This window comes from Procambarus clarkii, chromosome 3, assembly GCF_040958095.1.
Source record: "Procambarus clarkii isolate CNS0578487 chromosome 3, FALCON_Pclarkii_2.0, whole genome shotgun sequence".
NCBI lineage: Eukaryota > Metazoa > Arthropoda > Malacostraca > Decapoda > Cambaridae > Procambarus > Procambarus clarkii.
In genome coordinates, this window is record NC_091152.1 from 18,860,133 (window position 1) to 18,883,806 (window position 23,674).

Genomic DNA, 23,674 nt, shown 5'->3' on the forward strand with positions numbered 1-23,674 from the left:
TATCTGGCATGCAGTAGGCTTGTTAGCTTGTTTTCTTTGGATGAGTTCCTAGCTTCTGTTCGGTCTCAGGTTGCAATTTCTACCAGGAGGGGGTGTGTTTTGGAGCGCCTACCTTTCTGGGTGCTCAACCCTGGTCGATAGCAGACATGAATACTTTCCTACATGAGTGTGTCATAGGCCATTGCTTCCTGTGCCTATCTGAGGGGACCGTGATCTGGCTAGTGGTCCACTGTAGGCATGACAACTCCATATAAATGAAGCCCCATACTAATATTAGCTAATTCAGTTCAATAGCTCCAGGGAGCCTCCGGGGCTCTTCCCAGGAAATGGCTTTTAATTACATTCAACACTGGTTTTTTGGTGATAACTTGACAAGTAAGACTGTTACTGGCAGTGGCAGCCCACATATCCATCACAACCTGCCTGATCTAGCTTATTCTATAGGATTGTAATTCCTTCTGAACAATATCATGGCAATATCACAGTGAAAAAGGGCATAATTGTGAATAAATATATGGCAAAGAAACAGAATTGAAAAAGTTGAAAAAAAAAAATAGCAGAAAGTGTTTTTCACTCTTTAACTGCGCAATGCGCCTGCAGGCCCAGGCTTGGGGTGCGCTACGCGGCTCCGGGTGTTTGTATTTTTCATGTCCAATTTAAAAGTGGCGCGCGGTGACTTTGGTATGGAATGGATGGCTGGGGGCCCCAGTGATCGTACGCCATCTTGAAAAAAAATCCCAGCATGCCCCGCGGCTGTGGGGAGCCCCAGTTCCCAAGCAGCAATCATGTCTGACGCATCTTCAACGAGCTCCCGTTCCACAGCGACCTGCGGTCATGGAAAACGACTCTCTGAGGAGGAAATTCGCAATATATTGTACAACGGCGGTGCTATGGATGATGAGCTGGACTATGATCCAGAGAAAGATCTGACACAGAGGTCTGATATGAGTGAGGGGGAAACAGTTGTGGATGATGTGGCGAGCGTGTACAGTACACACTCCTCGCCCGGCCTGTCTCGCTGCCCTGGGTCAACACCGTTATCATCACCACCATCATGTATGTATGATGTCCCCAGATGCTAGTTCATTATTCAGTGACAGTACATGTGACGAATCGGGGTTCAGGGACATTGGCTCCGATACGAGTAGTGTGGACGACCCCAGTACTAGCAGTGGGGGTGGTACCAGGCGGGGTTTTGCTGCCTCAGCAACACGTAGAGGCAGGCGGCAGCGTGTCTCCCAGCATGACGACAGTGGGCCCTCTACATCAGGTGTTCGTGGTAGGCCTACGGTACGGAAATCTGCCTCAGCGACAAGCATACCCTCACGCATCTCCAGCAGCAGCAGCTGACGACGTAGCCGTGGTTTTGGTGCCCGTGGTGGTGTTGGCGCCAACACCATACCCCCTGGTGTACTTGTGTGGGAGGATTGCACCACATTTGTCCCTCAAATCCAACATTTGATGATACCGACGTTGGTGTAACAGCTTTATTCCCATATACCGGTGATGATATGGCGGACATGGAATATTTCCAGGCATATTTTGACGATCTTCATGACTCATCTTGTGACCGAGACAAACACATACACCCACACCCTCATAGACAGCGGCATATTACCTGCCTCACACCTCACGCGATGGAAGGATACAACAATCGACGAGATGTATGTGTTTCTCGCACTATGCATGATGATGAAACACTCCGAGAAAGTTGTCGTTCAGAACTATTGGAACAAAGACAGCCTTGTTCCATCGTCCGTCTTCAACCGGTATATGTCACGGGATAGGTTCCTGTTGATTCTGAGGTGCCTGCATTTCGAAAACAATGCAAATGAGGACAGACACGACAGACTGTGGAAGGTACGCAAGCTATTCAATGACCTGCGAGGGAAGTTCAGGGATTATTTTGTACCTGGACAGAATGTCGTTATCGACGAGTTGCTTGTATTGTTCAAAGGCAGACTGGCATTCAAGCAGTACATCCCTTCCAAGCGGCACCGTTTTGGCCTGAAGTTTTTCGTGCTATGCAGTTGTGAGACTGGTATCATCCTGGACATAATCTTGTATTCTGGTACAGATGTCGACATGCCAGCTCAAGATGAACACGGGTTCTCCGGCAGTGTCGCAAAAACCCTGATGGAACCGTTGCTGAACAAGGGGCTTATACTGTTCACGGACAACTATTACACCAGCCCCCCTGTTGACCAGATACCTCCTTGCCCACAACACCAGCATATGTGGCACTGTGAAGCTCCTCAGGAAGGAAATGCCAGTGTTCGATATAGGTATAGCCGTGGGTGAGTGCCAGCTGCGCAAGTGTGACAATATGCTGTCAGTGCGGTGGAAGGACAGACGCGAAGTGAATATGCTGACGACGATTCACACCGGTGCCATGTTGGACTTTGGCAAGGTCCATTTTCAGACACGCAAGCCCATGTACAAGCCGGACTGTGTCATAGTATATAACGTGAACATGCGCCTCATCAATAAGTGTGACATGATGCTTGGTGGAGTGGAGTGGAGTGCGTGTGCAGGTCTGTGAAGTGGACGAAAAAGTTCTTCTTCCACCTCATGGATGTTGCAGTGCTCAACTGCTTCAATACGTACCTGGTTAAGTCCAGCAGGAAACCGTCTATACGTACCTTCAGTGCCAGCGTTGTGTCACAGCTGCTGCTAAAGTATGGCAAGGAGGGCTCCGTAGTACCCCGCAGGGTGCAAGCAACAATGCCACACACAACTCCAGACAGACTGCGGGGTAATGAGAACTTCGGGGTACACATGCTGGAGTATATGCCAGCCACAGCATCACGGGAGAAGGGTAAACGTGCATGCATAGTCTGCAGGAACACCACACGCAGACCACAAAAGCATAGATGCATCAGCACCGGGTGCGTGGAGTGCAAGGTGCCACTCTGCCCCGTTGGCTGTTTCGCAGCATATCACACACTCGCGGAGTACTGAGTGTGTGTATATAGTGTGTGATACTGTACAGTGTGTATATATAATGTACATATAAATATATCTGCGTGATATATTAGAAATAAGTGCAGGATAAGTGTACCTTTTTGTGATGCACGTAACACAGTGTCTACGGACAGTACGGATGTTCTACTAACATAATACAGTGTATGTGTTTACCATACATCGGTTCGGCATGTAAAATGTTATAAATTGTATTTGGAAATGTGCGCAAAAAATTGTAAAAATATATTCGTGGCAACTCGCGCGCCCTGCCCCGGGCGCCCCTCCGGCCCCAGGAGCTTACGGCACGGGCGTATGGGGAATGATGATGTCACGCGCCACCTTTCGGACCCCATAGCTGCCAAAGTAAGTACAATTTCGAAATTCCGTTGCTATACCCATATACAGGAAGGGGTTTTGACACTTTCAAAACAAAAAAGAATTTTTTCCCGATAATTTATTTCTTGCGCACTGGGGGGGGGGGGGTGCCATATTTATAGGCCGCGCAGTTAAAGGGTTAAAAGAAATAGTGTGGAGCACATGATGACAAAAAAGATGGCCACTGGCATGTGGAAAGACAAACCAAACGAGCTGAATTTTGGTGGTATTGATGAGAAAAATATTAGCATGAGTGATATTCACAACAGGTTTGCAAAAATAGAGAACATCATAAAGTGTCACATGGATAAAATTACAAATTTGAGCAGCAGTAATGAAAATTTGAGATACAAGATTACAGCTCTGGAAGACCAAATTAAGAAATTATGTAAGGATAAGAAACTAAGGAAAAAGACCTGGAGGAAGAAAATAAGGCATTAAAAATTGTTTTTGAAGATAAATTAATCCAGATGTTAGTGAATATGATGAGTTAGATAAGGAAATTCACCAGAAAAGATTGAGGAGGTTACACAGGATATAGGAAAGTGCAGGAAGGATATGCAGCTAACACATTCACAAGTAGCCGGAGAGAAAAATTATTAGAAGCTGTTAAGGAAGTGACAGAGAAACAACAGGAATCGGTAAGATCTCAACCTAAATCTTTAAGCAAAGAGCTAACACAGTGTATTACAGATCAATCAAGATAATCCAACAAAGCATGAACTTGGAACCTTCCTACATTATATAGAGGTAAATTAAAATGGGCTACCAGGAAGAACAAATGAATCATACAATATAATCATCCAAGAAATTGCAGAAATATTCTAAATACAGGTACATGTCACTCTGATTATTGCAAATATTTCCACCCAAAACTGTAAAAATTCACTAAACAAGAAAGAATGTTTCAACAGAGATTGTCCAGCATTTTATATCAAATTAACCGAGCAAACAAAAACAAAAGAATGCTATCACAAATACAGCAACACCCATACATACCAGGTAGATTTTTAGTAACAGAAAGATAAAAAAAATGCAAGACATGTCCAAACTGTACCATCAACTGGTAGACAGGATGCTATAGAGGACAGATAATGAGGCACCCATACGAGAACCACAGATAGTAACATCAAGTAAAATACTCAGTACTTCCTCAAATATGTTAACACCTTTCTTATATGCCAACATACAAGGTATCATAACACCCAGAACAAAGAAAGTCGACTTTATAACTTGTCTCCTAAATGCAATGTTTGCAGCATTAACTGAAACTCACAATATGGACTTATGAGAATGAGATATTAATACATGACTAGTGTTTACAGATGTGACAGGAAACACAGACTACAGGGTGGGGACAGCTTTTACATCAAAGACACACCCATCTGCACCGAGGTGCTAAGCACCCCAAACGATATGGTGGAAGTGCTGATGATCAAAATAAAAATTCTAAATGTTGTGATTGCCCTGGTATAAATCACCAGATGCAAATCCTCAGCAGTTTAAAGACCAACGTATGAAAATAGAATACTGGTTAGAAAGTTTCACAAACCCTGCCTCCTATCATCATCTTGCTTGGCGATTTCAACTTAACTCTTTCGCTGCCTAATGTCCCATATTCCGTCATAAAACCAAAATACGGAGTATACGGGATAACGCAAACTGTGTCGTACAAAAAATTTTGCAATGGCTTATTATTAAGTATAAACATTGTGGGTGAATGAATTTAACATTGGGTTGTGTGCTCATCAGGAAAGTGCAGCCTACATTCTGGGGTAATTTGGGCCTGGCTAGCGAAACTATTAAGGCATCTAAAATGGAAAAATGTGGCAAATACTGTTATAGCTGAGAGAATCCCAGGAAGCAGTCTAAATTAACAGTCATGCACACAAATGACCACAAATGAAATGAGATTTTGATATAAAAACTACAAATAAAATGAACATAATAGTGTGCAATGAGGCTAAGGAAATATAATGAATTATAGTGAACATTAAATATGAAACTGGCACTCTCACACTGGTGGTGATGGTCTGACCCAGGGAGAAGTCAACCACACAACGCCAGGGTGCCAACATCTACAGTATATACTGCAACATTCAGCTAAATAGTGTTTTAGAGAAAGAGAAGAGACAAATTAGTCTTACATATTGAATGTTGTAATACTACACAATTGCAAGATTAGATAACAAGTATATGAGCTTGTCATTCACACAAAACATAGCACAATTGGTAACTGTGGGGAGCTCCCTTCCAAAAGTATTGACAAACAACAGTAAACAAGGCAAAATGGCCATAAACAAACGAACATGTGGACACTGCAACAAAAACTTAGACCAAAACAACAAGAATTACATGTTATATATGTAAGACTAGATTTCACTTGGCTTGTACAGAGGTAAACAGTACCATGAGCCTGAAAGCTGGACATTTACTCTTGGTATGCAACAATAATTTGCCAACTACATTAAAACATACAATAAAACATTTTCTAGATGCCATGACTCATGACTGAAAATTTTCATTCATTGAAAGCCTACCAGCCATCCAGGAAGAGTGGGAAACACACAATAATGGAACAGGAGCCAAGGCTTTAGACAGGGAGGAAACTGAGCTAGACATTCACAAAGTTGTAAACTATGATTTAATATGCTCTAATAAGGATGATAGTTGACAAAAAAGTGTAAGACAATTACTGACAGTTCGATAGGTGCAGACATCACAACAGACATCGATAAAGAGAAACAGACCAGAAAGACAAATGTCTACAAATTCTAGGTAAAGGGCATTTGCAGACCTAGATATTCTGGGAATAGAAAGTGATTAGAATGCAGCTACTACCATCCCAGAAAGTGTCTAAATATACTTAGGAGAGGAAATTGTCGCTTTGCATCAACATGTAGGTTTTCCATTCTGACATGTGTGAACCTCACTGAAGGACACAAAATGTTATAACCACAGCTGCCAGTGCTTTCACGTGAAAGGCGTAGAACGCTACATAAAGACTGGCTTAACAAGAAAATGGCTTTGGAGGAAAGTCAAATAATTTGTTATACCCAGATGAAAAAGGTTTCCAAAGGTGGAACAGAGAGAGTGTATGGAACTGACTGAAAGACCCATTAGCATACAAGAATCACATATACAATTACCCCCCACAACAGAGCTTCAACTGTGACAGGCAACAATCCTGCAACAATCAGTACTGGTCAGAACAAATCCTATATGCACACGCATAATGGACCTGCCAGAAAAATCTCCCAGTCAAATTACCCCAAATAGAGTAACCTCATTCATCTTTGCCAACATACTAGGACTAAAAACAAGAGCAAAAACAAAGTACCATTCATAAATGGTTTCCTCACTGAGTCAAATGCAGTATTTGGAGCTTTAACAAAAACTCATGCAGGGGGAACTCTTGGGCAGTGAGATCTGGATACCAGAATATAATCTGTATAGATGTGATAGGGTAAATAAGTCACATGGAGGAGTAGGTTTGTATATTAGAGAGGACCTTGTATGCTCGGAGCTCCTTAACTCTACAAATAAGGTGGAAGAAGTACTGGGAGTAAAAATAGAGAAAATAAACTTAGTTATTATTCTAATACAAACTACCAGATCCAATGGCTGGGGAATTCATAGAACAGGTAAACAAAATAGTGAATAGACTTGATAATTTTGCAAACTCAATACACTGTACCTATTATTATCTTTCTAGGAGACTTCAACATGCCAGTCTAAGATGGAGAATAGCAAACAATAGTATTATACTGGCAAATCTATTTGAACATAATTAACCACAGATTAGAGAACTACTTAGATTGTGTGACAAATTTACACTCGACCAACAGAGTGCAACAGGGTTCGTAGATCCAACTACGAACGAAAATATTCTAGATATGTTCTTCTCAAATAATGAAGACATAACAAGGGACATTACAATCTCAGATACCACATACTCAGATCACAAGCTCATTGAAGTGCAAACTAGCATCAATACTCATAATAGACCTAAACACAATCATTATTGGGGTTATTCAATAAATTCAGTTTTAATAATAAAATAATAGACTGGGAAAAAATAAACAGGGAACTTAGAAACATTCAATAGAAAAACTGTTCTAATAGAAATTCCACACAAGGAATAGAACAACTAACTTCTGAAGCATTTAAAGTCTGTCTGAAACATTTCCTTTACGGAAAGCCAGAAAGAGGACCAAGGTAGAAAGGGAACACAGATGGCACTATAGAAGAAGGAAAAAACCACAGAAATGCTTAAGCAGACATGACTATCCCTACAAAAGAAGGAATAATTTAACCAGGGAGATGGGGAAATTGAATAATGGTGTCTGATGACCTAACATTAAGGAGCATAACCAAGCAAATATAGTGTCAGCCAGAAAGATTCTAGGGTATATTACAAAAACCTTCAAATCCAGTGATCCCATCACAAAGGTTGTATTATTTAAATCACCTGTGCTGTCCCGTCTTGAGTACAGCTTGATACTCTCTTCCCCCCTTCAGAGCAGGAGAGATGGCTGAAATAGAGGTAATACAGAGAAGAAAACAGCATACATAGACACGATAAAGCACCTAAACTTTGGGATTGTTTTTAAGCTCTCCAAATGTACTCCCTAGAAAGAAGATGAGAGAGGTATAAAATAATATATACGTGGAGTACCTCTAGAGTGGAGTACTTCTGCACAATGATGGCCCCTTTCTAAGCTGGAGAAATTGCTGACCTGGAGAGCGTGCAGAGATCCTTTACTGCTAGAATCCACTTAGTAAAACATCTAAACTACTGGGACCGACTAAAGAGCCTAAATCTGTATTCCCTTGAGCGCAGGCGGGAGAGACACATAATAATTTACACGTGGAAAATAGCAGAGGGGATCCCAACCTGCACACAGAAATAACATCACATGAGACCAGGAGGCATGGCAGGATGTGCAGAATACCCCCTTTGAAAAGCAGAGGTGCAACAGGTACTCTGAGAGAGAGAACTCTATCAACATCAGAGGCCCGAGACTGTTCAACATGCTTCCACTACACACAAGAGGTATAACTGGCCGACCCCTCACAGTGTTCAAGAGAGAACTGGATAAACACCTCCAAAGGATACCTGATCAACCAGGCTGTGATTCGTACGTCAGGCTGCGAGCAGCCACGTCCAACAGCCTGGTCGACCAATCCAGCCACCAGGAGGCCTGGTCGATGACCGGGCCGCAGGGACATTAAGCCCCGGAAGCACCTCAAGGTAACCTCGAGGTGGAAAATACTGGAGGGCCAGGTCCCAAATCTAGATAGTAAAATAAAATCATACTGGAGTGAACAGTATGGAAGGAAATACAAAATAGAACTAGCGAATAGCAGGGGGGGGATAGGCACAATCAAGGAACACTATATAAACAAACATCAGAGGTCCATGGTTGTTAAACATCCTCCCAGCAAGCAGCAAGAAATATTGTTGGAATAAATGTGGACATCTTCAAGATAAAACTGGATAGTTTTCTTCAGGAAGTGCCCACCATACTGGGCTGTGGTGGATATGTGGGCCTGCGGGCTGCTCCAAGCAACAGCCTGTTGGACCAAACTCTCACAAGTCAAACCTGGCCCCGGGCCGGGCTTGGGGAGTAGTAGAACTCCCAGAACCCCCATCCAGGTACCTCTTCCATATGTATGATAGATTTGCTTTAAGTTAGCAAATAGTAGAACTAACTTGAAAAGTAAACACCCTAGATCTTATTTTTACAAACAATGATGAGCTGATTAGGGACATAATGATTACAAATACATGCTACTCAGCTCACAACCTAATCGAAATTCAGACAATCATGAGCAATAGACTTGAGCAGCCAGTCTCAAATCGAAGAGGATTTACTGACAGAAGTCGGTAAATTACATTTCAGTAATAAACCGAATATCTGAGAGTGAATAAACCAAGACCTAGAATAAACCAGCCATAGACAGCATGCCCATGCACTCTGCACCAGGCCCAGACTCCTGGATATCTACATTCATCAAGAAGCGTAAAACACCACTATCACAAGCCCTAAACTTCTTTTGGAGATGGAGCTTAGATACTGCTGTTGTCCCCGACGTACTTAAAACAGCAGAGACAGGACCACTTCACAAAGGTGGTAATAAAGATGATGGAAAATGTTTAGACCAATAGCTCTAACATCACACATCAACAAAGTGTTTGAAAGAGTACTAAGAAGTAAAGTCATTAATTACATGGATTCACAACATCTTGATAACCCCAGACAACATAGGTTCAAAATTGGGCGCTCTTGACACTCACAATTGCTAGATCACAATGACATGGCCTTAGATACTGTACCATAAAAGACAAACAAAACAGATGTAATATACAGTATACAGACTTTTTTTTTTTTTTTTTTTTTTTTTTTTTGAGATATATACAAGAGTTGTTACATTCTTGTACAGCCACTAGTACGCGTAGCGTTTCGGGCAGGTCCCTGGAATACGATCCCCTGCCGCGAAGAATCGTTTTTTCATCCAAGTACACATTTTACTGTTGCGTTAAACAGAGGCTACAGTTAAGGAATTGCGCCCAGTAAATCCTCCCCGGCCAGGATACGAACCCATGACATAGCGCTCGCGGAACGCCAGGCGAGTGTCTTACCACTACACCACGGAGACTGCTAAGTAACTTTGTAAAAGCTTTCGACAGATGAGACCATGGTGTTGGTACGCACAAAATGCGTTCCAAAGGAATTACTGGGAAAGCAGGGAGATGTATCATTAACTTCCTAACAAACAGAACTTGGAGTGCAATTGTCAACAAAGTAAAATCTAGATCATCCACTGTGAAAAGCTGTCTCCCAAGTTACCATACTTGCTCTGGTACTTTTTCTTAAACTCTTATCAGACATACACATGGATACAAACTACAGTATTGTATCATCCTTTGCAGTTGACGCTAGGATTTTCATGAAAGTAAACAATATAGAGGGCACAGCATACCCCCCAATCTGATGTAAATCAGGTCTTTCAATGGGCCATAGATAATAACAAGATGTTTAATGAAGAATGAACCAATGGGCCATAGATAATAACAAGATGTTTAATGAAGAATGAACCAATGGGCCATAGATAATAACAAGATGTTTAATGAAGAATGAACCAATGGGCCATAGATAATAACAAGATATTCCAGCTCCTGCACTTTCGAAGAAATAAAAATATAAATAATATCACATAACCACAAGACATAAGTTTAACCACACACAAAATGCACTCAAATAATACTATAAAATGAAAAAGCCCCGTAAAGGATCTGGGAGTAATCATGTTGGAACTCCTTACCTTTCAAGAACCCAATAATGTAGTTGTCACGAATTCAAGAAAAAATTCAGATTGGATAACAAGAACCTTTCAAGCCAGGGATGACATACCAATGATACTTTTCAAGATGCTAGTGTGCTCTAGAGTGGAATATTGTTGCACAGTAACAACCCCATTCAAAGCTGGAGAAATTGCTGACCTGGAGAATGTGCGACGATCCTTTGCTGCTTGAATCCCCTCTATAAAACATCTAAATTTTTGGGATCAACCCTCCCTCTACATATAAGGGGCATAACTGCCAAAATATGTGCAAAGTCACATTCCACTAATATGGAATGTGACATCACAAAAGCTCCACTCTATCTCAATGAGGACAATTTTGAAAAAAACAGCAGCCTGCAGTATATTTGTTAAGCATCATGGGCCCAAGGGTGGATTGCAGACTGGTTACCTTAGATGACACTGAAGACAATCTGAGAAGTACGAGTCTTGGAACAGGGATCATAGAAACTAGTTTAACCACTAAGGCATCCATCAGGGCTGAACTGGTGGCATGCAGACAATGGTGATGAGCCACCACAGGCTATCTTGAGGTTATCTTGAGATGATTTCGGGGCTTTAGTGTCCCCGCAGCCCGGTCCTCGACCAGGCCTCCACCCCCAGGTAGCAGCCCGTGACAGCTGACTAACACCCAGGTACCTATTTTACTGCTAGGTAACAGGAGCATAGGGTGAAAGAAACTCTGCTCATTGTTTCTCGCCGGTGCCCAGGATCGAACCCGGGACCACAGGATCACAAGTCCAGCGTGTTGTCTGCTCGGCCGACCGGCTCCCTAGGCTACATTAAATAATGCACCCCTTACCTTGTGGTGATTCCAAGGATTAATGTCTTTACTTTGAACGATTCAGACATACGGTAAGGGAAATCAACTTCACAGCCCCCATGGGAATGAGTGATCACAGTTTATTGATATTTGAGTAGCTGGTAGAAGAAGGTATTATTTGCTCAAAGAAGAGACCATAAAACAAAAGCTGGCATACCAAAAGGGGAACTACAAGGAGATAAGACAATTCCTAAGAGATATACCATAGGTAACAGAGCTTACAGGAAAGGCTGCACAAGATATGATGTACTATATCACCCAGTAGTATAAGGAGGCAGCAGACAAGTTTGTCCCAGTTCAAAAGAAAAAAAAATGCAAATCAGGAACCCATTGTTAATCAGAGATGTCAGCTGGGAAAGCTACTAAATAAAAGGGCATGGAGAAACTATAGAAATACCAGGCTACCAGAGAGTAGAGAAAGATACCAGCATGCCAAGAATGAGTATCTGGGTGAGAAGAGAGGCAGAATGACAGGACGAAAATTACATAGCAAATAAAGCAAAGACCCAGCAAATAAAGCAGACCCAACCTAAACTGCTGCACAGCCACATCAGAAAGAAAATAACAGTGAAGGCCAGGTAATGAAACTGAGGATAGGGGCAGACAGGTTCACTACAAATGGCAAGGTGGTTGTGTGAGAAACTCAATAAGAAATTCCAGGAGGTCTTCACAATAGAGCAAGGAATAGCTCCAGAACTAAGAGAGCTAATATATAACCAGACACCACTGGAGGAGTTTAGATGACCATAGGGAAGGTAAGGAAGCATTTGCTTGAATTGGATGTGGTGAATGTGGTGGGGCTGCTTGAAAAAAAAACTAAAACTGGATTAAATCTCACCATAGATACTAAAAGAAAGAGCAGAAGCACTGTGGCTTTCACTCTCAATGGTGTATAACAAGTCACTGGTAACAGGAGAGCTGCCAAGAATTAGGAAGACAGCTAATGTAGTCTGATATACAAGAAGGAAGACAGACAGGAGGTACTTAACTACAGGCCAGTGTCCAAAACTTGCATTCCATGCAAGGTAATGGAGAAGAGTGTGAGAAAAAACAAGTAGAACATCTGGAGCAAAAGAACTTTGTAACAAATCACCAGCATAGGTTCAGGGATGGCAAATCTTGCCTCACAGGATTAATAGAATTCTATGACTTTTAATGTAATGTATTCCTAGAGAAAACTTACTATGGTAGCAAGAATTATAAATATTCTTTAATATATTTACAATATTGTCTTAATGTAATATTCTATTTCTTTTTATTCTACAGCGGTCTGTCAGCAGTGAAGATTCATACAGATCAAGGCGCTCCAGTAAGAAAAAGAAGCATCGTTCTCGCTCCCGTTCTCGCTCTAGATCACGTGGCGGGTAAGTCTTGCGAAAATTCAGAATTATTTAGATCATTAAACTGGCAGTTACAAAAAATATTTTCACTAACTATATACTTTATTTATCATCTTTTTTAACAATTTTCTTTTAATGTTCCTTTTAAATATTTATCCATTCTTTAACTTTGTTTTCTCATAAGACTTTAGAGGTAGAAGATGTGAGGATCAGGTGATCACTGAAAAGTTGTGTGTAGACACACATGGAATGTAGATGTGTAGTGAAACTTTACGACTAGAATGTGAGAGTTTAAAGAGTAAGAGAAGTTTTGAGGTGTACATTAGCTTGAGTAGTGACATGTGAATGACAAGCATGTGGAGTGAAGGGTATTTATTACAAAGGTGACAAAGTTAATATGCTGATAGTATTTGTGTATATTGTATGTTTAAAGTTGTGTAAATGGGAAATGTTTGAGGAAATATGTGATGAATGAATGAACTAGATGAACAAATGACTTAAAAAATATATATTTCTGATGATTACTTGTGCCAGCTTGAGTTTAACAAGAATTTCTAAAACAGTTCCATATTCTCTTATGTCAGCCACACATGTGACAGAAATAAACCATTTTGTAAAGCGCACTAAAACAAGGACATGATTAAATATAGTAATAATAATAAAATAAAGATAAGCAGTGACCCTTTAAACCTGACATAACATCAACAACAAGAGTTCTGTACTAGTGTAAGGAAAATGTGATTGCAAAAAATATGTAAAATCTTCAAAGTATCAATGAAAATGCATTGTAGAACTGCCACTATTGTCTTTGAGGTCACTTGTGAAGAGTTTGTGGTGTTTCATGCACACCCAGACCACGCCACACATTGCTTTCTTCACTTTTCAGTTATAATCTTACTTACAAACTTGTGCTCCTGTGTAATTACCTAAGTGTTGTTACCGGATGAGAGCTCCGCTCGTGGTGTCACATCTTCCCAGCACACACTCATATAACACACTGAAACTATTGACCGTTTTGGCTTCCACCACTTTATCATTTAACTTGTTCCAGCTGTCTACTACTATTTGCAAAAGAAAATTTTTTAATACATTTTTGTGCACCTTTGTTTCCTTAGCTTAAAACTATGACATTGAGGTTGAGGTTCTAGAGGTTGCCAGTTTCAAGAATTCCTCTTTGTCAGTTTGGTCGATTCCGGTCATTATTTTTAAGTGGTGATTATATCACCTCTTTTTCTTCTATATTCTAGTTTTGGCATATTTAACACCTCTAGCCTCTCCCTCTCTCCATAACTCTTGTTTTTCAGTTCTGGAACCTATTTTGAAGCATGCATTTGTACCTTTTCCAGTTAATTGATATGCTTCTTCAGATATGTGCACCATACAACTGCTGCATATTCCAATTTTGGTCTCACAAAAGTCATGAACAGTTTCTTTAGTATTTCAGCAGCCATGTAATTAAAAGTGATCCTGAAGTTGGAAGGTGCAGCATATGCTCCTCACACAATGTTCTTTGTGTTTCTCTTGTGACAGTCTACTCTCCAGAACCACTCCTAGCTATCTTTCTTTGTTACACTTCTTTAAGTCCTTTCCACTAAATTTATACATTGTGTGTGGTCTGTTTTATCTTATTTCACATTCCATAACATGGCATTTATTCACATTGAATTCCATTTGCCACATAGTGTTCCAATTACTTATTTTATCTGGATCTATTTGAAGGGCATCATAATCGTCTAGGTTTCCTATCTTCCCCAGTATCCTAGCATCGTAAACAAACGTGTACATATAATTCTGTATTCCTTTTGGTTAATCATTTATGTAGACGAGTAACATTACTGGTGCAAGAACTGAACCCAGTGGTACTCCTGTCAGATACATTGCTGTTAATTACTGCCCTCATCTTTCTGTCATTAAGACAAATTTTCATCCATGTCAGCAGAGCACCTGTCACCCCTCCTGCATGTTCCAGTTTCCCAAACAACCTCTTGTGTGGGACTTTGTCAAAAGCCTTTTTTAGGTTCTGATACACAGTCAGCCCAACCATGTCTTTCCTGTAGCATCTCTGTGGTTCTTTCATAAAAATTAGGTACGGTAGATTTGTTACACAGGATCATCCTGTTCAAAAACCATGCTGTCTGTCCGTTATTGTATCATTACTCTTCAGGTGTTCTACCCATTTGGTTTTAACTATTTTCTCTAGTGTTTTGATGATGTCAATGCGTGTTAATGATACATGTCTATAATTTAGAGGGTTTTCTCTGCTATCACTTCTGTAGATTGGAACTATGCTTGCCTTTTCCCCACATATCTGCTAAGATTCCTGTTGACAAATATGTCTGGAATATCAGTTGAAGTGGAACGCTTAGCTCAATTGCACATTCTCTCATTATAATTAGCATGTGTACTCACCTAATTGAGGTGAGTACACTTCACCAGGTGTGTAATTACATAACTGTAGTTACAGGATACATATTCCTGTATGCTTGTGGTGTCCAATCTTCCCAGTGCTCTTTGTCATATAACACTGAAACTACTGCCAGTTTTAGCCACCACCACCACTACCTCACTTAACATTTTGACATTGTGATGATGTCCTCAGAGTCATTAAAACAATACAAGTAGGGTACAGCATAACATTAACGCCATCAACAATTAAAATATTTGGAAAAATTCCAGTTATTATCCGATTGTTATGGGACTTGTTTTAAAATGTTTGCCAGTGTCTCCCCATTCTCTGTATACACTATTTGGCATCTTGACACCGCTGCATGGGTGGTCACCCACACGGCATCATGACACTGCTGCATGGGTGGCCACCCACACGGCATCATGACACTGCTGCATGGGTGGCCACCCACACGGCATCATGACACCGCTGCATGGGTGGCCACCCATGCAGCATCATGACACTGCTGCATGGGTGGCCACCCATGCAGCATCATGACACTGCTGCATGGGTGGCCACCCACACGGCATCATGACACTGCTGCATGGGTGGCCACCCACGCAGCATCATGACACTGCTGCATGGGTGGCCACCCATGCAGCATCATGACACTGCTGCATGGGTGGCCACCCATGCAGCATCATGACACTGCCGCATGGGTGGCCACCCATGCAGCATCATGACACTGCTGCATGGGTGGCCACCCATGCAGCATCATGACACTGCTGCATGGGTGGCCACCCATGCAGCATCATGACACCGCTGCATGGGTGGCCACCCACACGGGTACCTAATTGTTTTCGTGACCACTCTCGTGGTCAGTCTCGTGACTGACCCTCGAGTTGAAACGTGTGTCCATTCCAGTTGTTTTACCTCGGGTATTTTTTATCACTGCCTTTATAAACACGAAACAACACAAAAACAAATGATAGAGTGTAACACATAATATCGGGAATCAGTAACGACTGTAAGCAATGATGTTTTTTTTATTTATTTATTTTTTTAACATGACGATGTACTTTATCTTATGGTATTGGTAATGTTGTTGTTCTATTTTACCTTGTACAAGTATTCATAAATTCTGTTAGAGCATTCTGTTGATAACAATTTGATACCAAAATGAACCACGTAACACGGAAATTGAGGTGAGAATATTGTAAAGAATATAAACATTCGAGTGGGGTTGTGCACTCAGAGGCTATGTGCTGCCTACCTTGCGGTGCGCTGCAGGTGACCTGCCGGGCTGCACAAAGTCTTAACTTGTTCCACTGTTGGTAAAACAAAACTTTCTAATATTTTTTTGTCATCTCTGTTTCTTTAGCTTGAATCTGTGTCCTCTTGTTCTTGAAGTTGCTGATTTCAGGAATTCCTCTTGTCAGTTTGGTTGATTCCTGTTATTATTTTGTAAGCAGTGATCATATCACCTCTTTTTCTTCTATCTACTAGTTTTGGCATATTTAATGCCTCTAGCCTCTCCTAGTAATTCTTGTTTCTCGGTTCCGGAAGCCATTTTATAAGGTCCCTTGTACCTTTTCCAGTTTATTGAGATATGGGCAGTACAGTATTCAACTGCTGTATATTCCAATTTTGGTCTCGCAAAAGTCATGAACAGTTTCTTTAATATTTTACCTCCAAGTAATTAATATCAAATCTGAAGCGACACATACACTCCTCACAATGTTCTTTGTGTTCCTCTGGTGACAGTTTTCTATCCAGAACCACCTCTAGATCTCGTTCGTGTGAGTGTGGGGATTCTGGCGATGTCATGTATGGAACTGTCATGTATGACATCTGGTGATATCATGTATTATATACTTAAAAATATATATTGTTGTTGCTCTGTTTTTAGCAGCAGAATTACAGAGCATAATTCTTTAGCTAAAGGATTAAACAAGTCTTTCAGGTTTTGGACTTGAACATTTTGAAGCAAGCAAGTCACAAAGATGTATAGCTTGTTGTGATATGACTGCAGAAAACTGAGTTAATTATAATGAATTCCAGATAGTAAAATTTGCCGTGGCATCTCCATAAACCTGATTGTGTTGTTCCGGATCAAATCTAGAATTGTAAATACAGTACAGTATTCCAAAATGCCGAATATTTGGTAATTTTTAGCTATGTATCATCAAATTGCTTGGAATTTCTTTTTGACAAATGATACAAGACATGTTTCTACATCTTTAGATACACAATATATAATGAGTGATTTTGTTTACATATAAATAAAAGTACCGGTTTTTATATCATTTATAATAAAACCTTAATTTGTTACCTTGTGTAACATAGGCTGGTCTTGGTTACTATGGCCGCAGAATTTAGTGATACAGTGCAGTATTTTGCTATAAAAAACATTTTTACATCATTCTGTAATTACATATTTTAAAACTTTTTAAAATAAATTTGCAATACAGTAAGTACCACGAATGGACATGAATTTCTCTTGGTTGTGTCAAACACTGGTAAGCATCATCATCCGCTACGAACCTTCATCAAATTCCATATATTTTCCGTGGAGAGTCCCTCCGGCTTCCCGGAGCTATACCGGGCTGATGTGTATATATGTATTTGTCAAGCCTGGCCTCAGGCTGAGCTTGGGGAGTAGAACTCCCAGAACCCCATCAAGCAGGTATATATTAGACCGTAGAAACAGTTGATGGAGTTCTTAGCCTACAGGGGACCACAAGCCAGAGCCAGAACCTGACCCCCCATCAGAGAGGCATGAGGAGCAATGGCCTATAGAAATGCCCATGTTGTTAAAAACAGTCTATGTCTGCCATCTACTAGGTCAGGCACCCAGAATGGTAGGAATCCCAAAACAAACCACAGCTATCTTGAGGTTATCTTGAGATGATTTCGGGGCTTTAGTGTCCCCGCGGCCCGGTCCTCGACCAGGCCTCTACCCCCAGGAAGCAGCCCGTGACAGCTGACTAACACCCAGGTACCTATTTTACTGCTAGGTAACAGGGGCATAGGGTGAAAGAAACTCTGCTCATTGTTTCTCGCCGGCGCCTGGGATCGAACCCGGGACCACAGGATAACAAGTCCAGTGTGCTGTCCACTCAGCCAACCGGCTCCCTACCAGCTCCTAGCTGGATAAACATTGCAAACCGAATTCTGAACGAGCAAACAGAACTCCCAAAACAGAAAATAAGTAAACAAGCATGACGCCACCACAGCCACCGCTCTACTGTCTGCGCAACTTCCTCCTCCCCGGGAGGGGAAACGTGGGTCCCAGACACATGCCAGTTAGAGGCATATTTAATGCCTCTAACCTCTCCTCATAGCTCCTTGCCCTTCAGTTCTGGGAGCCACTTAGTAGCATGTCTTTGCACTTTTTCCAGTTTGTTGATGTGCTTCTTAAAATATGGGCATCACACAACCGCGCTGCATATTCTAGCTTTGGCCTAACTAAAGTCGTGAACAATTTCTTTAGTATATCGCCATCCATGTATTTAAAAGCAATTCTGAAGTTAGAAAGCGTAGCATAGGCTCCTCGCACAACGTTCTTTATTTGGTCCTCAGGTGATAGTTTTCTATCTAGAACCACCCCTAGATCTCTTTCTTTATCAGAATTCTTTAAAGATTTCTCACATAATATATAGGTTGTGTGGGGTCTATGTTCTCCTATTCCACATTCCATAGCATGGCATTTATTAACATTAAATTCCATTTGCCAAGTGGTGCTCCATATACTTATTTTGTCCAGGTCATCTTGAAGGGCATGACAATCATCTAAGTTTCTTATCCTTCCTATTATCTTAGCATCATCAGCAAACATGTTCATATAATTTTATATACCAACTGGTAGATCATTTATGTAGACAATAAACATCACTGGTGCAAGAACTGAACCCTGTGGTACTCCACTTGTGACATTTCTCCAGTCCAATACATTGCCTCTGATCACTGCCCTCATTTTTCTGTTAGTCAGGAAATTTTTCATCCATGTTAGAAGCTTACCTGTCACCCCTCCAATATTTTCCAGTTTCCAGAACAACCTCTTATGTGGAACTCTGTCGAAAGCCTTTTTTAGGTCCAGATAGATGCAGTCAACCAAACCACCTCTTTCCTGTAAAATCTCTGTGGCTCAATCATAGAAACTGAGTAAATTCGATACACAGGATCTTCCAGATCGAAAACCATACTGTCTGTCTGATATTATATCATTTCTCTCCAGGTGTTCTACCCATTTAGTTTTGATTAGTTTTTCCAGTACTTTCACTATTACACTAGTCAATGATACAGGTCTATAATTGAGGGGGTCTTCCCTGCTGCCACTTTTGTAGATTGGAACTATGTTAGCCTGTTTCCACACGTCTGCTACAACTTCTGTACACAGGGATGCCTGAAAGATCAGGTGAAGTGGAATGCTGAGCTCAGATGCACATTCTCTCAGAACCCATGGTGAAACTCCATCTGGGCCAACTGCTTTATTCTTACTGAACTTCTTTAGCATATTTTCCACTTCATCTCTAAACACCTCTGTACGCTGTATATATGTGTGTGTGTGTGAGTGTAGTTACAAGATGAGAGCTATGCTTGTGGTGTCCCATCTTCCCCGTACTCTTTGTCATATAACGCTTTCAAACTACTGATGGTTTTGGCCTCCACCACCACCTCACTTGTTTTGTTTATCACTCTGTTTGCAAAAGCAAAATTTCTGATGTGTTCATTTTCATTCGCTGAGAGTGAGCTCAGGCCCGTGAACCCCCCGAGCATGTGTCCATGCATGCTTGTAAGCTTGTTTATTTAGTTGTGCTTATTCTATTGTTGTTGTGAAAATCCTCCCCTCCTCCCTCCTTAACCCTTAACATGCTCGGGGTCTAATATCCTGCTATCCACACAGGCGCATGTCATTTTGAAAAAAAAAAAAATTTTTTTTTTTTGCTAATCTGTTAAGTTCTGTTCACTGATCACGGGAAAAATAAAAAAAAAATTCTATTGTACTTACTTTTGTTGCAATAGAGCCGAGAAGCTCTGCGATGACGTCACAATCTGCATGGTCGCTCATGCAGTACACGCCCGGGAGATGTTGCGCGCGGTCCTCAAACAGCCAGAGTTGCCACAAATATATTTTCGCGCTATTTATTTACAATGTCTAAGCGCATTTTATCTAATTTTTTTTCACTAATTGTGTTTCAAATACTGTTTGAACATATTTTGTATCAATAATTGTTGCATATTTGAGTATACACAGGCGCACACAAATGTTTTCAATTACGGCAATATAATATGTCATTACAGTCTATTATATTATATGTTCTGCTTATATGTTTACATATTTACACACTCGCACACGCTATACACACTTTGAAGCACACTTAGAAGATTTCTAGACTGTGGTAGTCATTGAAGCAGTCGACAGCACATAATGGGATACCACACGTTTCACACCATGTTTGCACAAGCTTCCGTTTCTTGTCTCTACGTGTCGTTGTTTTACACACCAAGCAATCACGTTGGGCTATTGCACGCTTCACACCAGGTGGCAAATACTTAAGTTTGTGTGCTAGGAAGCCTTCAGTGTGAGCGAGGCGTGGAGTACCAGCATGCTGCAACAGTGGGTTTATGATGGGCCGCTGAATACCTGGGACATCTTTTGCAAACTTTCCTAATAACTGTATTGCAGCATCAAATACAAAGTCACGGAAAGTGGGCTTACGTCCAGTTCTCACAAGGTACATGTTGAAACAGTTCAGCATGCTCATGTCCACAAGATGGAAGAACACTTTTTTCGTCCACCTACATGTCTTCCGCACACACTCTGCAGTGCCAATCATCATGTCTGATTTATCAATCAACCGCATGTTGATATTATAGTCTAAAACACAGTCTGGCTTATATAGTGGTGCGTTTGTTTTATGGCTCACTTTCCCACTGTTCACCATTGTTCCATCATGAATTGTTGTCAACAAGTTCACCTCTCTTTTGTCTTTCCACCGAACTGACAGAATGTTATCACTTTTCCTTCTCTGACACTCACCAACTGCAATGTCGTTGTCAAACACAGGCATTTCCCTTCGTTGTGGCTTTACTGTACCAACCAATCTGGTTCTATTTTCTAGCAAGAACCGAGCTAGCAAGGGACTTGTATAGTAATTATCTGTGTATAAAATGTGTCCCTTGTTCATCCACGGAGCCATGATGGTCTTCACTACACTCCCCGAGAATCCATGTTCGTCGTTACCGGGAATGTCTACATCACTAGCCGAGTACAGAATCATGTGTAACACGTATCCTGTCTCACAATCACAAAGAACAAAAAATTTCAGGCCAAATCGGTTTCGTTTTGAGGGAATGTACTGTTTGAATGGAACACGTCCCTTGAAAAGTATGAGAGATTCATCAACCACCAGCTTCTGTGCTGGTACGTAAAAATCTCTGAATTTTCCAATAACATCGTTCATGTAGTGCCTCACTCGCCACAGTCTATCATCAGGTGTTCGGTCCTGAACACTTCCAAAATGTAGACACCTGAGGAGTATCTGAAACCTGTCTCGTGACATATATTTCCCGAATAAAGGTGTTGGTATTGTCTTGTCCTTGCTCCAATAGTCATTTATTGCATGTTTGTGACAGTGCTTCATCAACAAACAGAGTGCCAAAAACACATACATTTCCGCCACTGTGGTATTTTTCCAACGCTGCAGTCGTGAAAATTCTGTGATTTCCCTCTCAATCAGGTAAGCAGCATGCAGGTTCGTTTGGTGTACAATGTATTCCATGAGTGGTTCATCATAGAATGCTGTAAAATATTCCATCTCAGCCATGTCCTCACCTTGATTAGGGAAAAGGTTTGTAATCCCTACATCTTTATCGTCAAAGTGAGGAATATTAGGAATAAAATCGTCACCATCACTCCACTCAAGTACACCAGGCGTCCTGCGAGATGCAGAGGAAAGACGGCGAGGAAGCGATGCATACCGGCGACCAGGAGCTGAATACCGTCTGCGAGAAGCACGGCGGCTACGTGCACGTGAGGTGGGTGCACGTGAACACGAGGGTCTTGGTGTCTCATGTGGTGCCATGCGGTGGCGCTTGGCTGGGCGAGATGCTGCTGACGCGACAATTTCTCGCCCAGTTACACCACTGGTACCAGCCACAGGCTCAATAAAACTTTGATCTGAGTCACTAAACCCAGAAAAGGAGTCACCTCCCTCTGACTCGTCACCCTCAAACAGAAAATATCCACAGGAACTGTGAGGTCGTGGTAGAATTGGGGTAGAAAATGGGCGAGGAGGCATGGGAGAGCGTATAGGCCTCGCCATGGCATGGCGGTCATTCTCACTTTCACTGCTGCTGCTACTATCTCCCGACAACTGTGTATAATCCTCATCGTTGTCTGAATCGTCAAACACACTTTCTTCACCTTCAGAGAATAATTCGTGGGCTATTTGCTCTGGGGTGAGGGACTGAGTGATGCGTGCTCGTGAGGCGTTTGACCGTGCGCTCGCCATGGTGACTCTCGCTAAACTGAGGCCTCCCATGCCATCGGAGCGTGAGCTGGATTTTTTTTCAAAATGGCCGCTGTTTACTAGAGCCCCTGGGCAGCGTATGGGACCCCCAGCTACACCGCGGGCCATTCAAATCGTGCGCGGTACCCATACACTTCATATGAAGTGAAGCGCAGTTGACTGGTAAAACGATTTACACTTCATATGAAGTGATGCGCACTTTAAGGGTTAAGATATGCTTCTTAAGATGTGGGCACCATACAACCACTGTAAATCCAGCTTTGGTCTAATAAGTCATGAACAGTTTCTTTAGTATTTTGCCATTCCTGTATTTAAAAGCAATTCGGAAGTTAGAAAGTGTTGCATAGGCTCTTTGCACGACGTTCTTTATGTGGTCCTCATGTGATAGATTTCTATCTAGAACCACCCCAAGATCTCCTTCTTTATCAGAATTCTTTAAAGATTTCTCATATAATTTATAGGTTGTGTTGGGTCAATGTTCTCTTATTCCACATTCCATAACATGGCATTTATTCACATTAAATTCCATTTGTTAAGTGGTGCTCCATATACAGTGCGGCCTCGACTTACGATGGTAATCAGTTCCCAGAAACATATCATAAGTCGAAATATTGTAAGTTGAAACAAATTTTCCCATAAGAAATAATGGGAATTGAATTAATCCGTTCCACACTCCCCAAAAAATTAACTTCAAAGTAAATTTTATACCTAATTCACCCAAATCTTTAGTACTAAAGTATGTACAGTACAAGTTATTGCTTACCTTTATTGATGACTTTTGTTGGCATATGGAAGACTGTGATGGGGGGGGGGGGCGGCGGGGTGGAGGAGAGGAGTTAGTGTTTGGAAGGGAAGTTCCCCTTTTTCATAACATCAGGCAGTG

At 41.5% G+C, this 23,674-nt stretch overlaps 1 protein-coding gene across 9 annotated transcripts in view; it reads left to right on the forward strand.

Annotated features, from left to right (window-relative positions):
- Prp40 (pre-mRNA processing factor 40) overlaps window positions 1-23,674 on the forward strand; it is a 209,078-nt gene that overhangs the window by 96,545 nt on the left and 88,859 nt on the right. For all 9 annotated transcript variants that reach the window (XM_045746697.2, XM_069329762.1, XM_069329781.1 and 6 more), the window contains one exon: window positions 12,797-12,894. In XM_045746697.2, coding sequence (XP_045602653.1) covers window positions 12,797-12,894 — 98 coding nt within the window. The remainder of the gene's footprint in view (window positions 1-12,796; window positions 12,895-23,674) is intronic.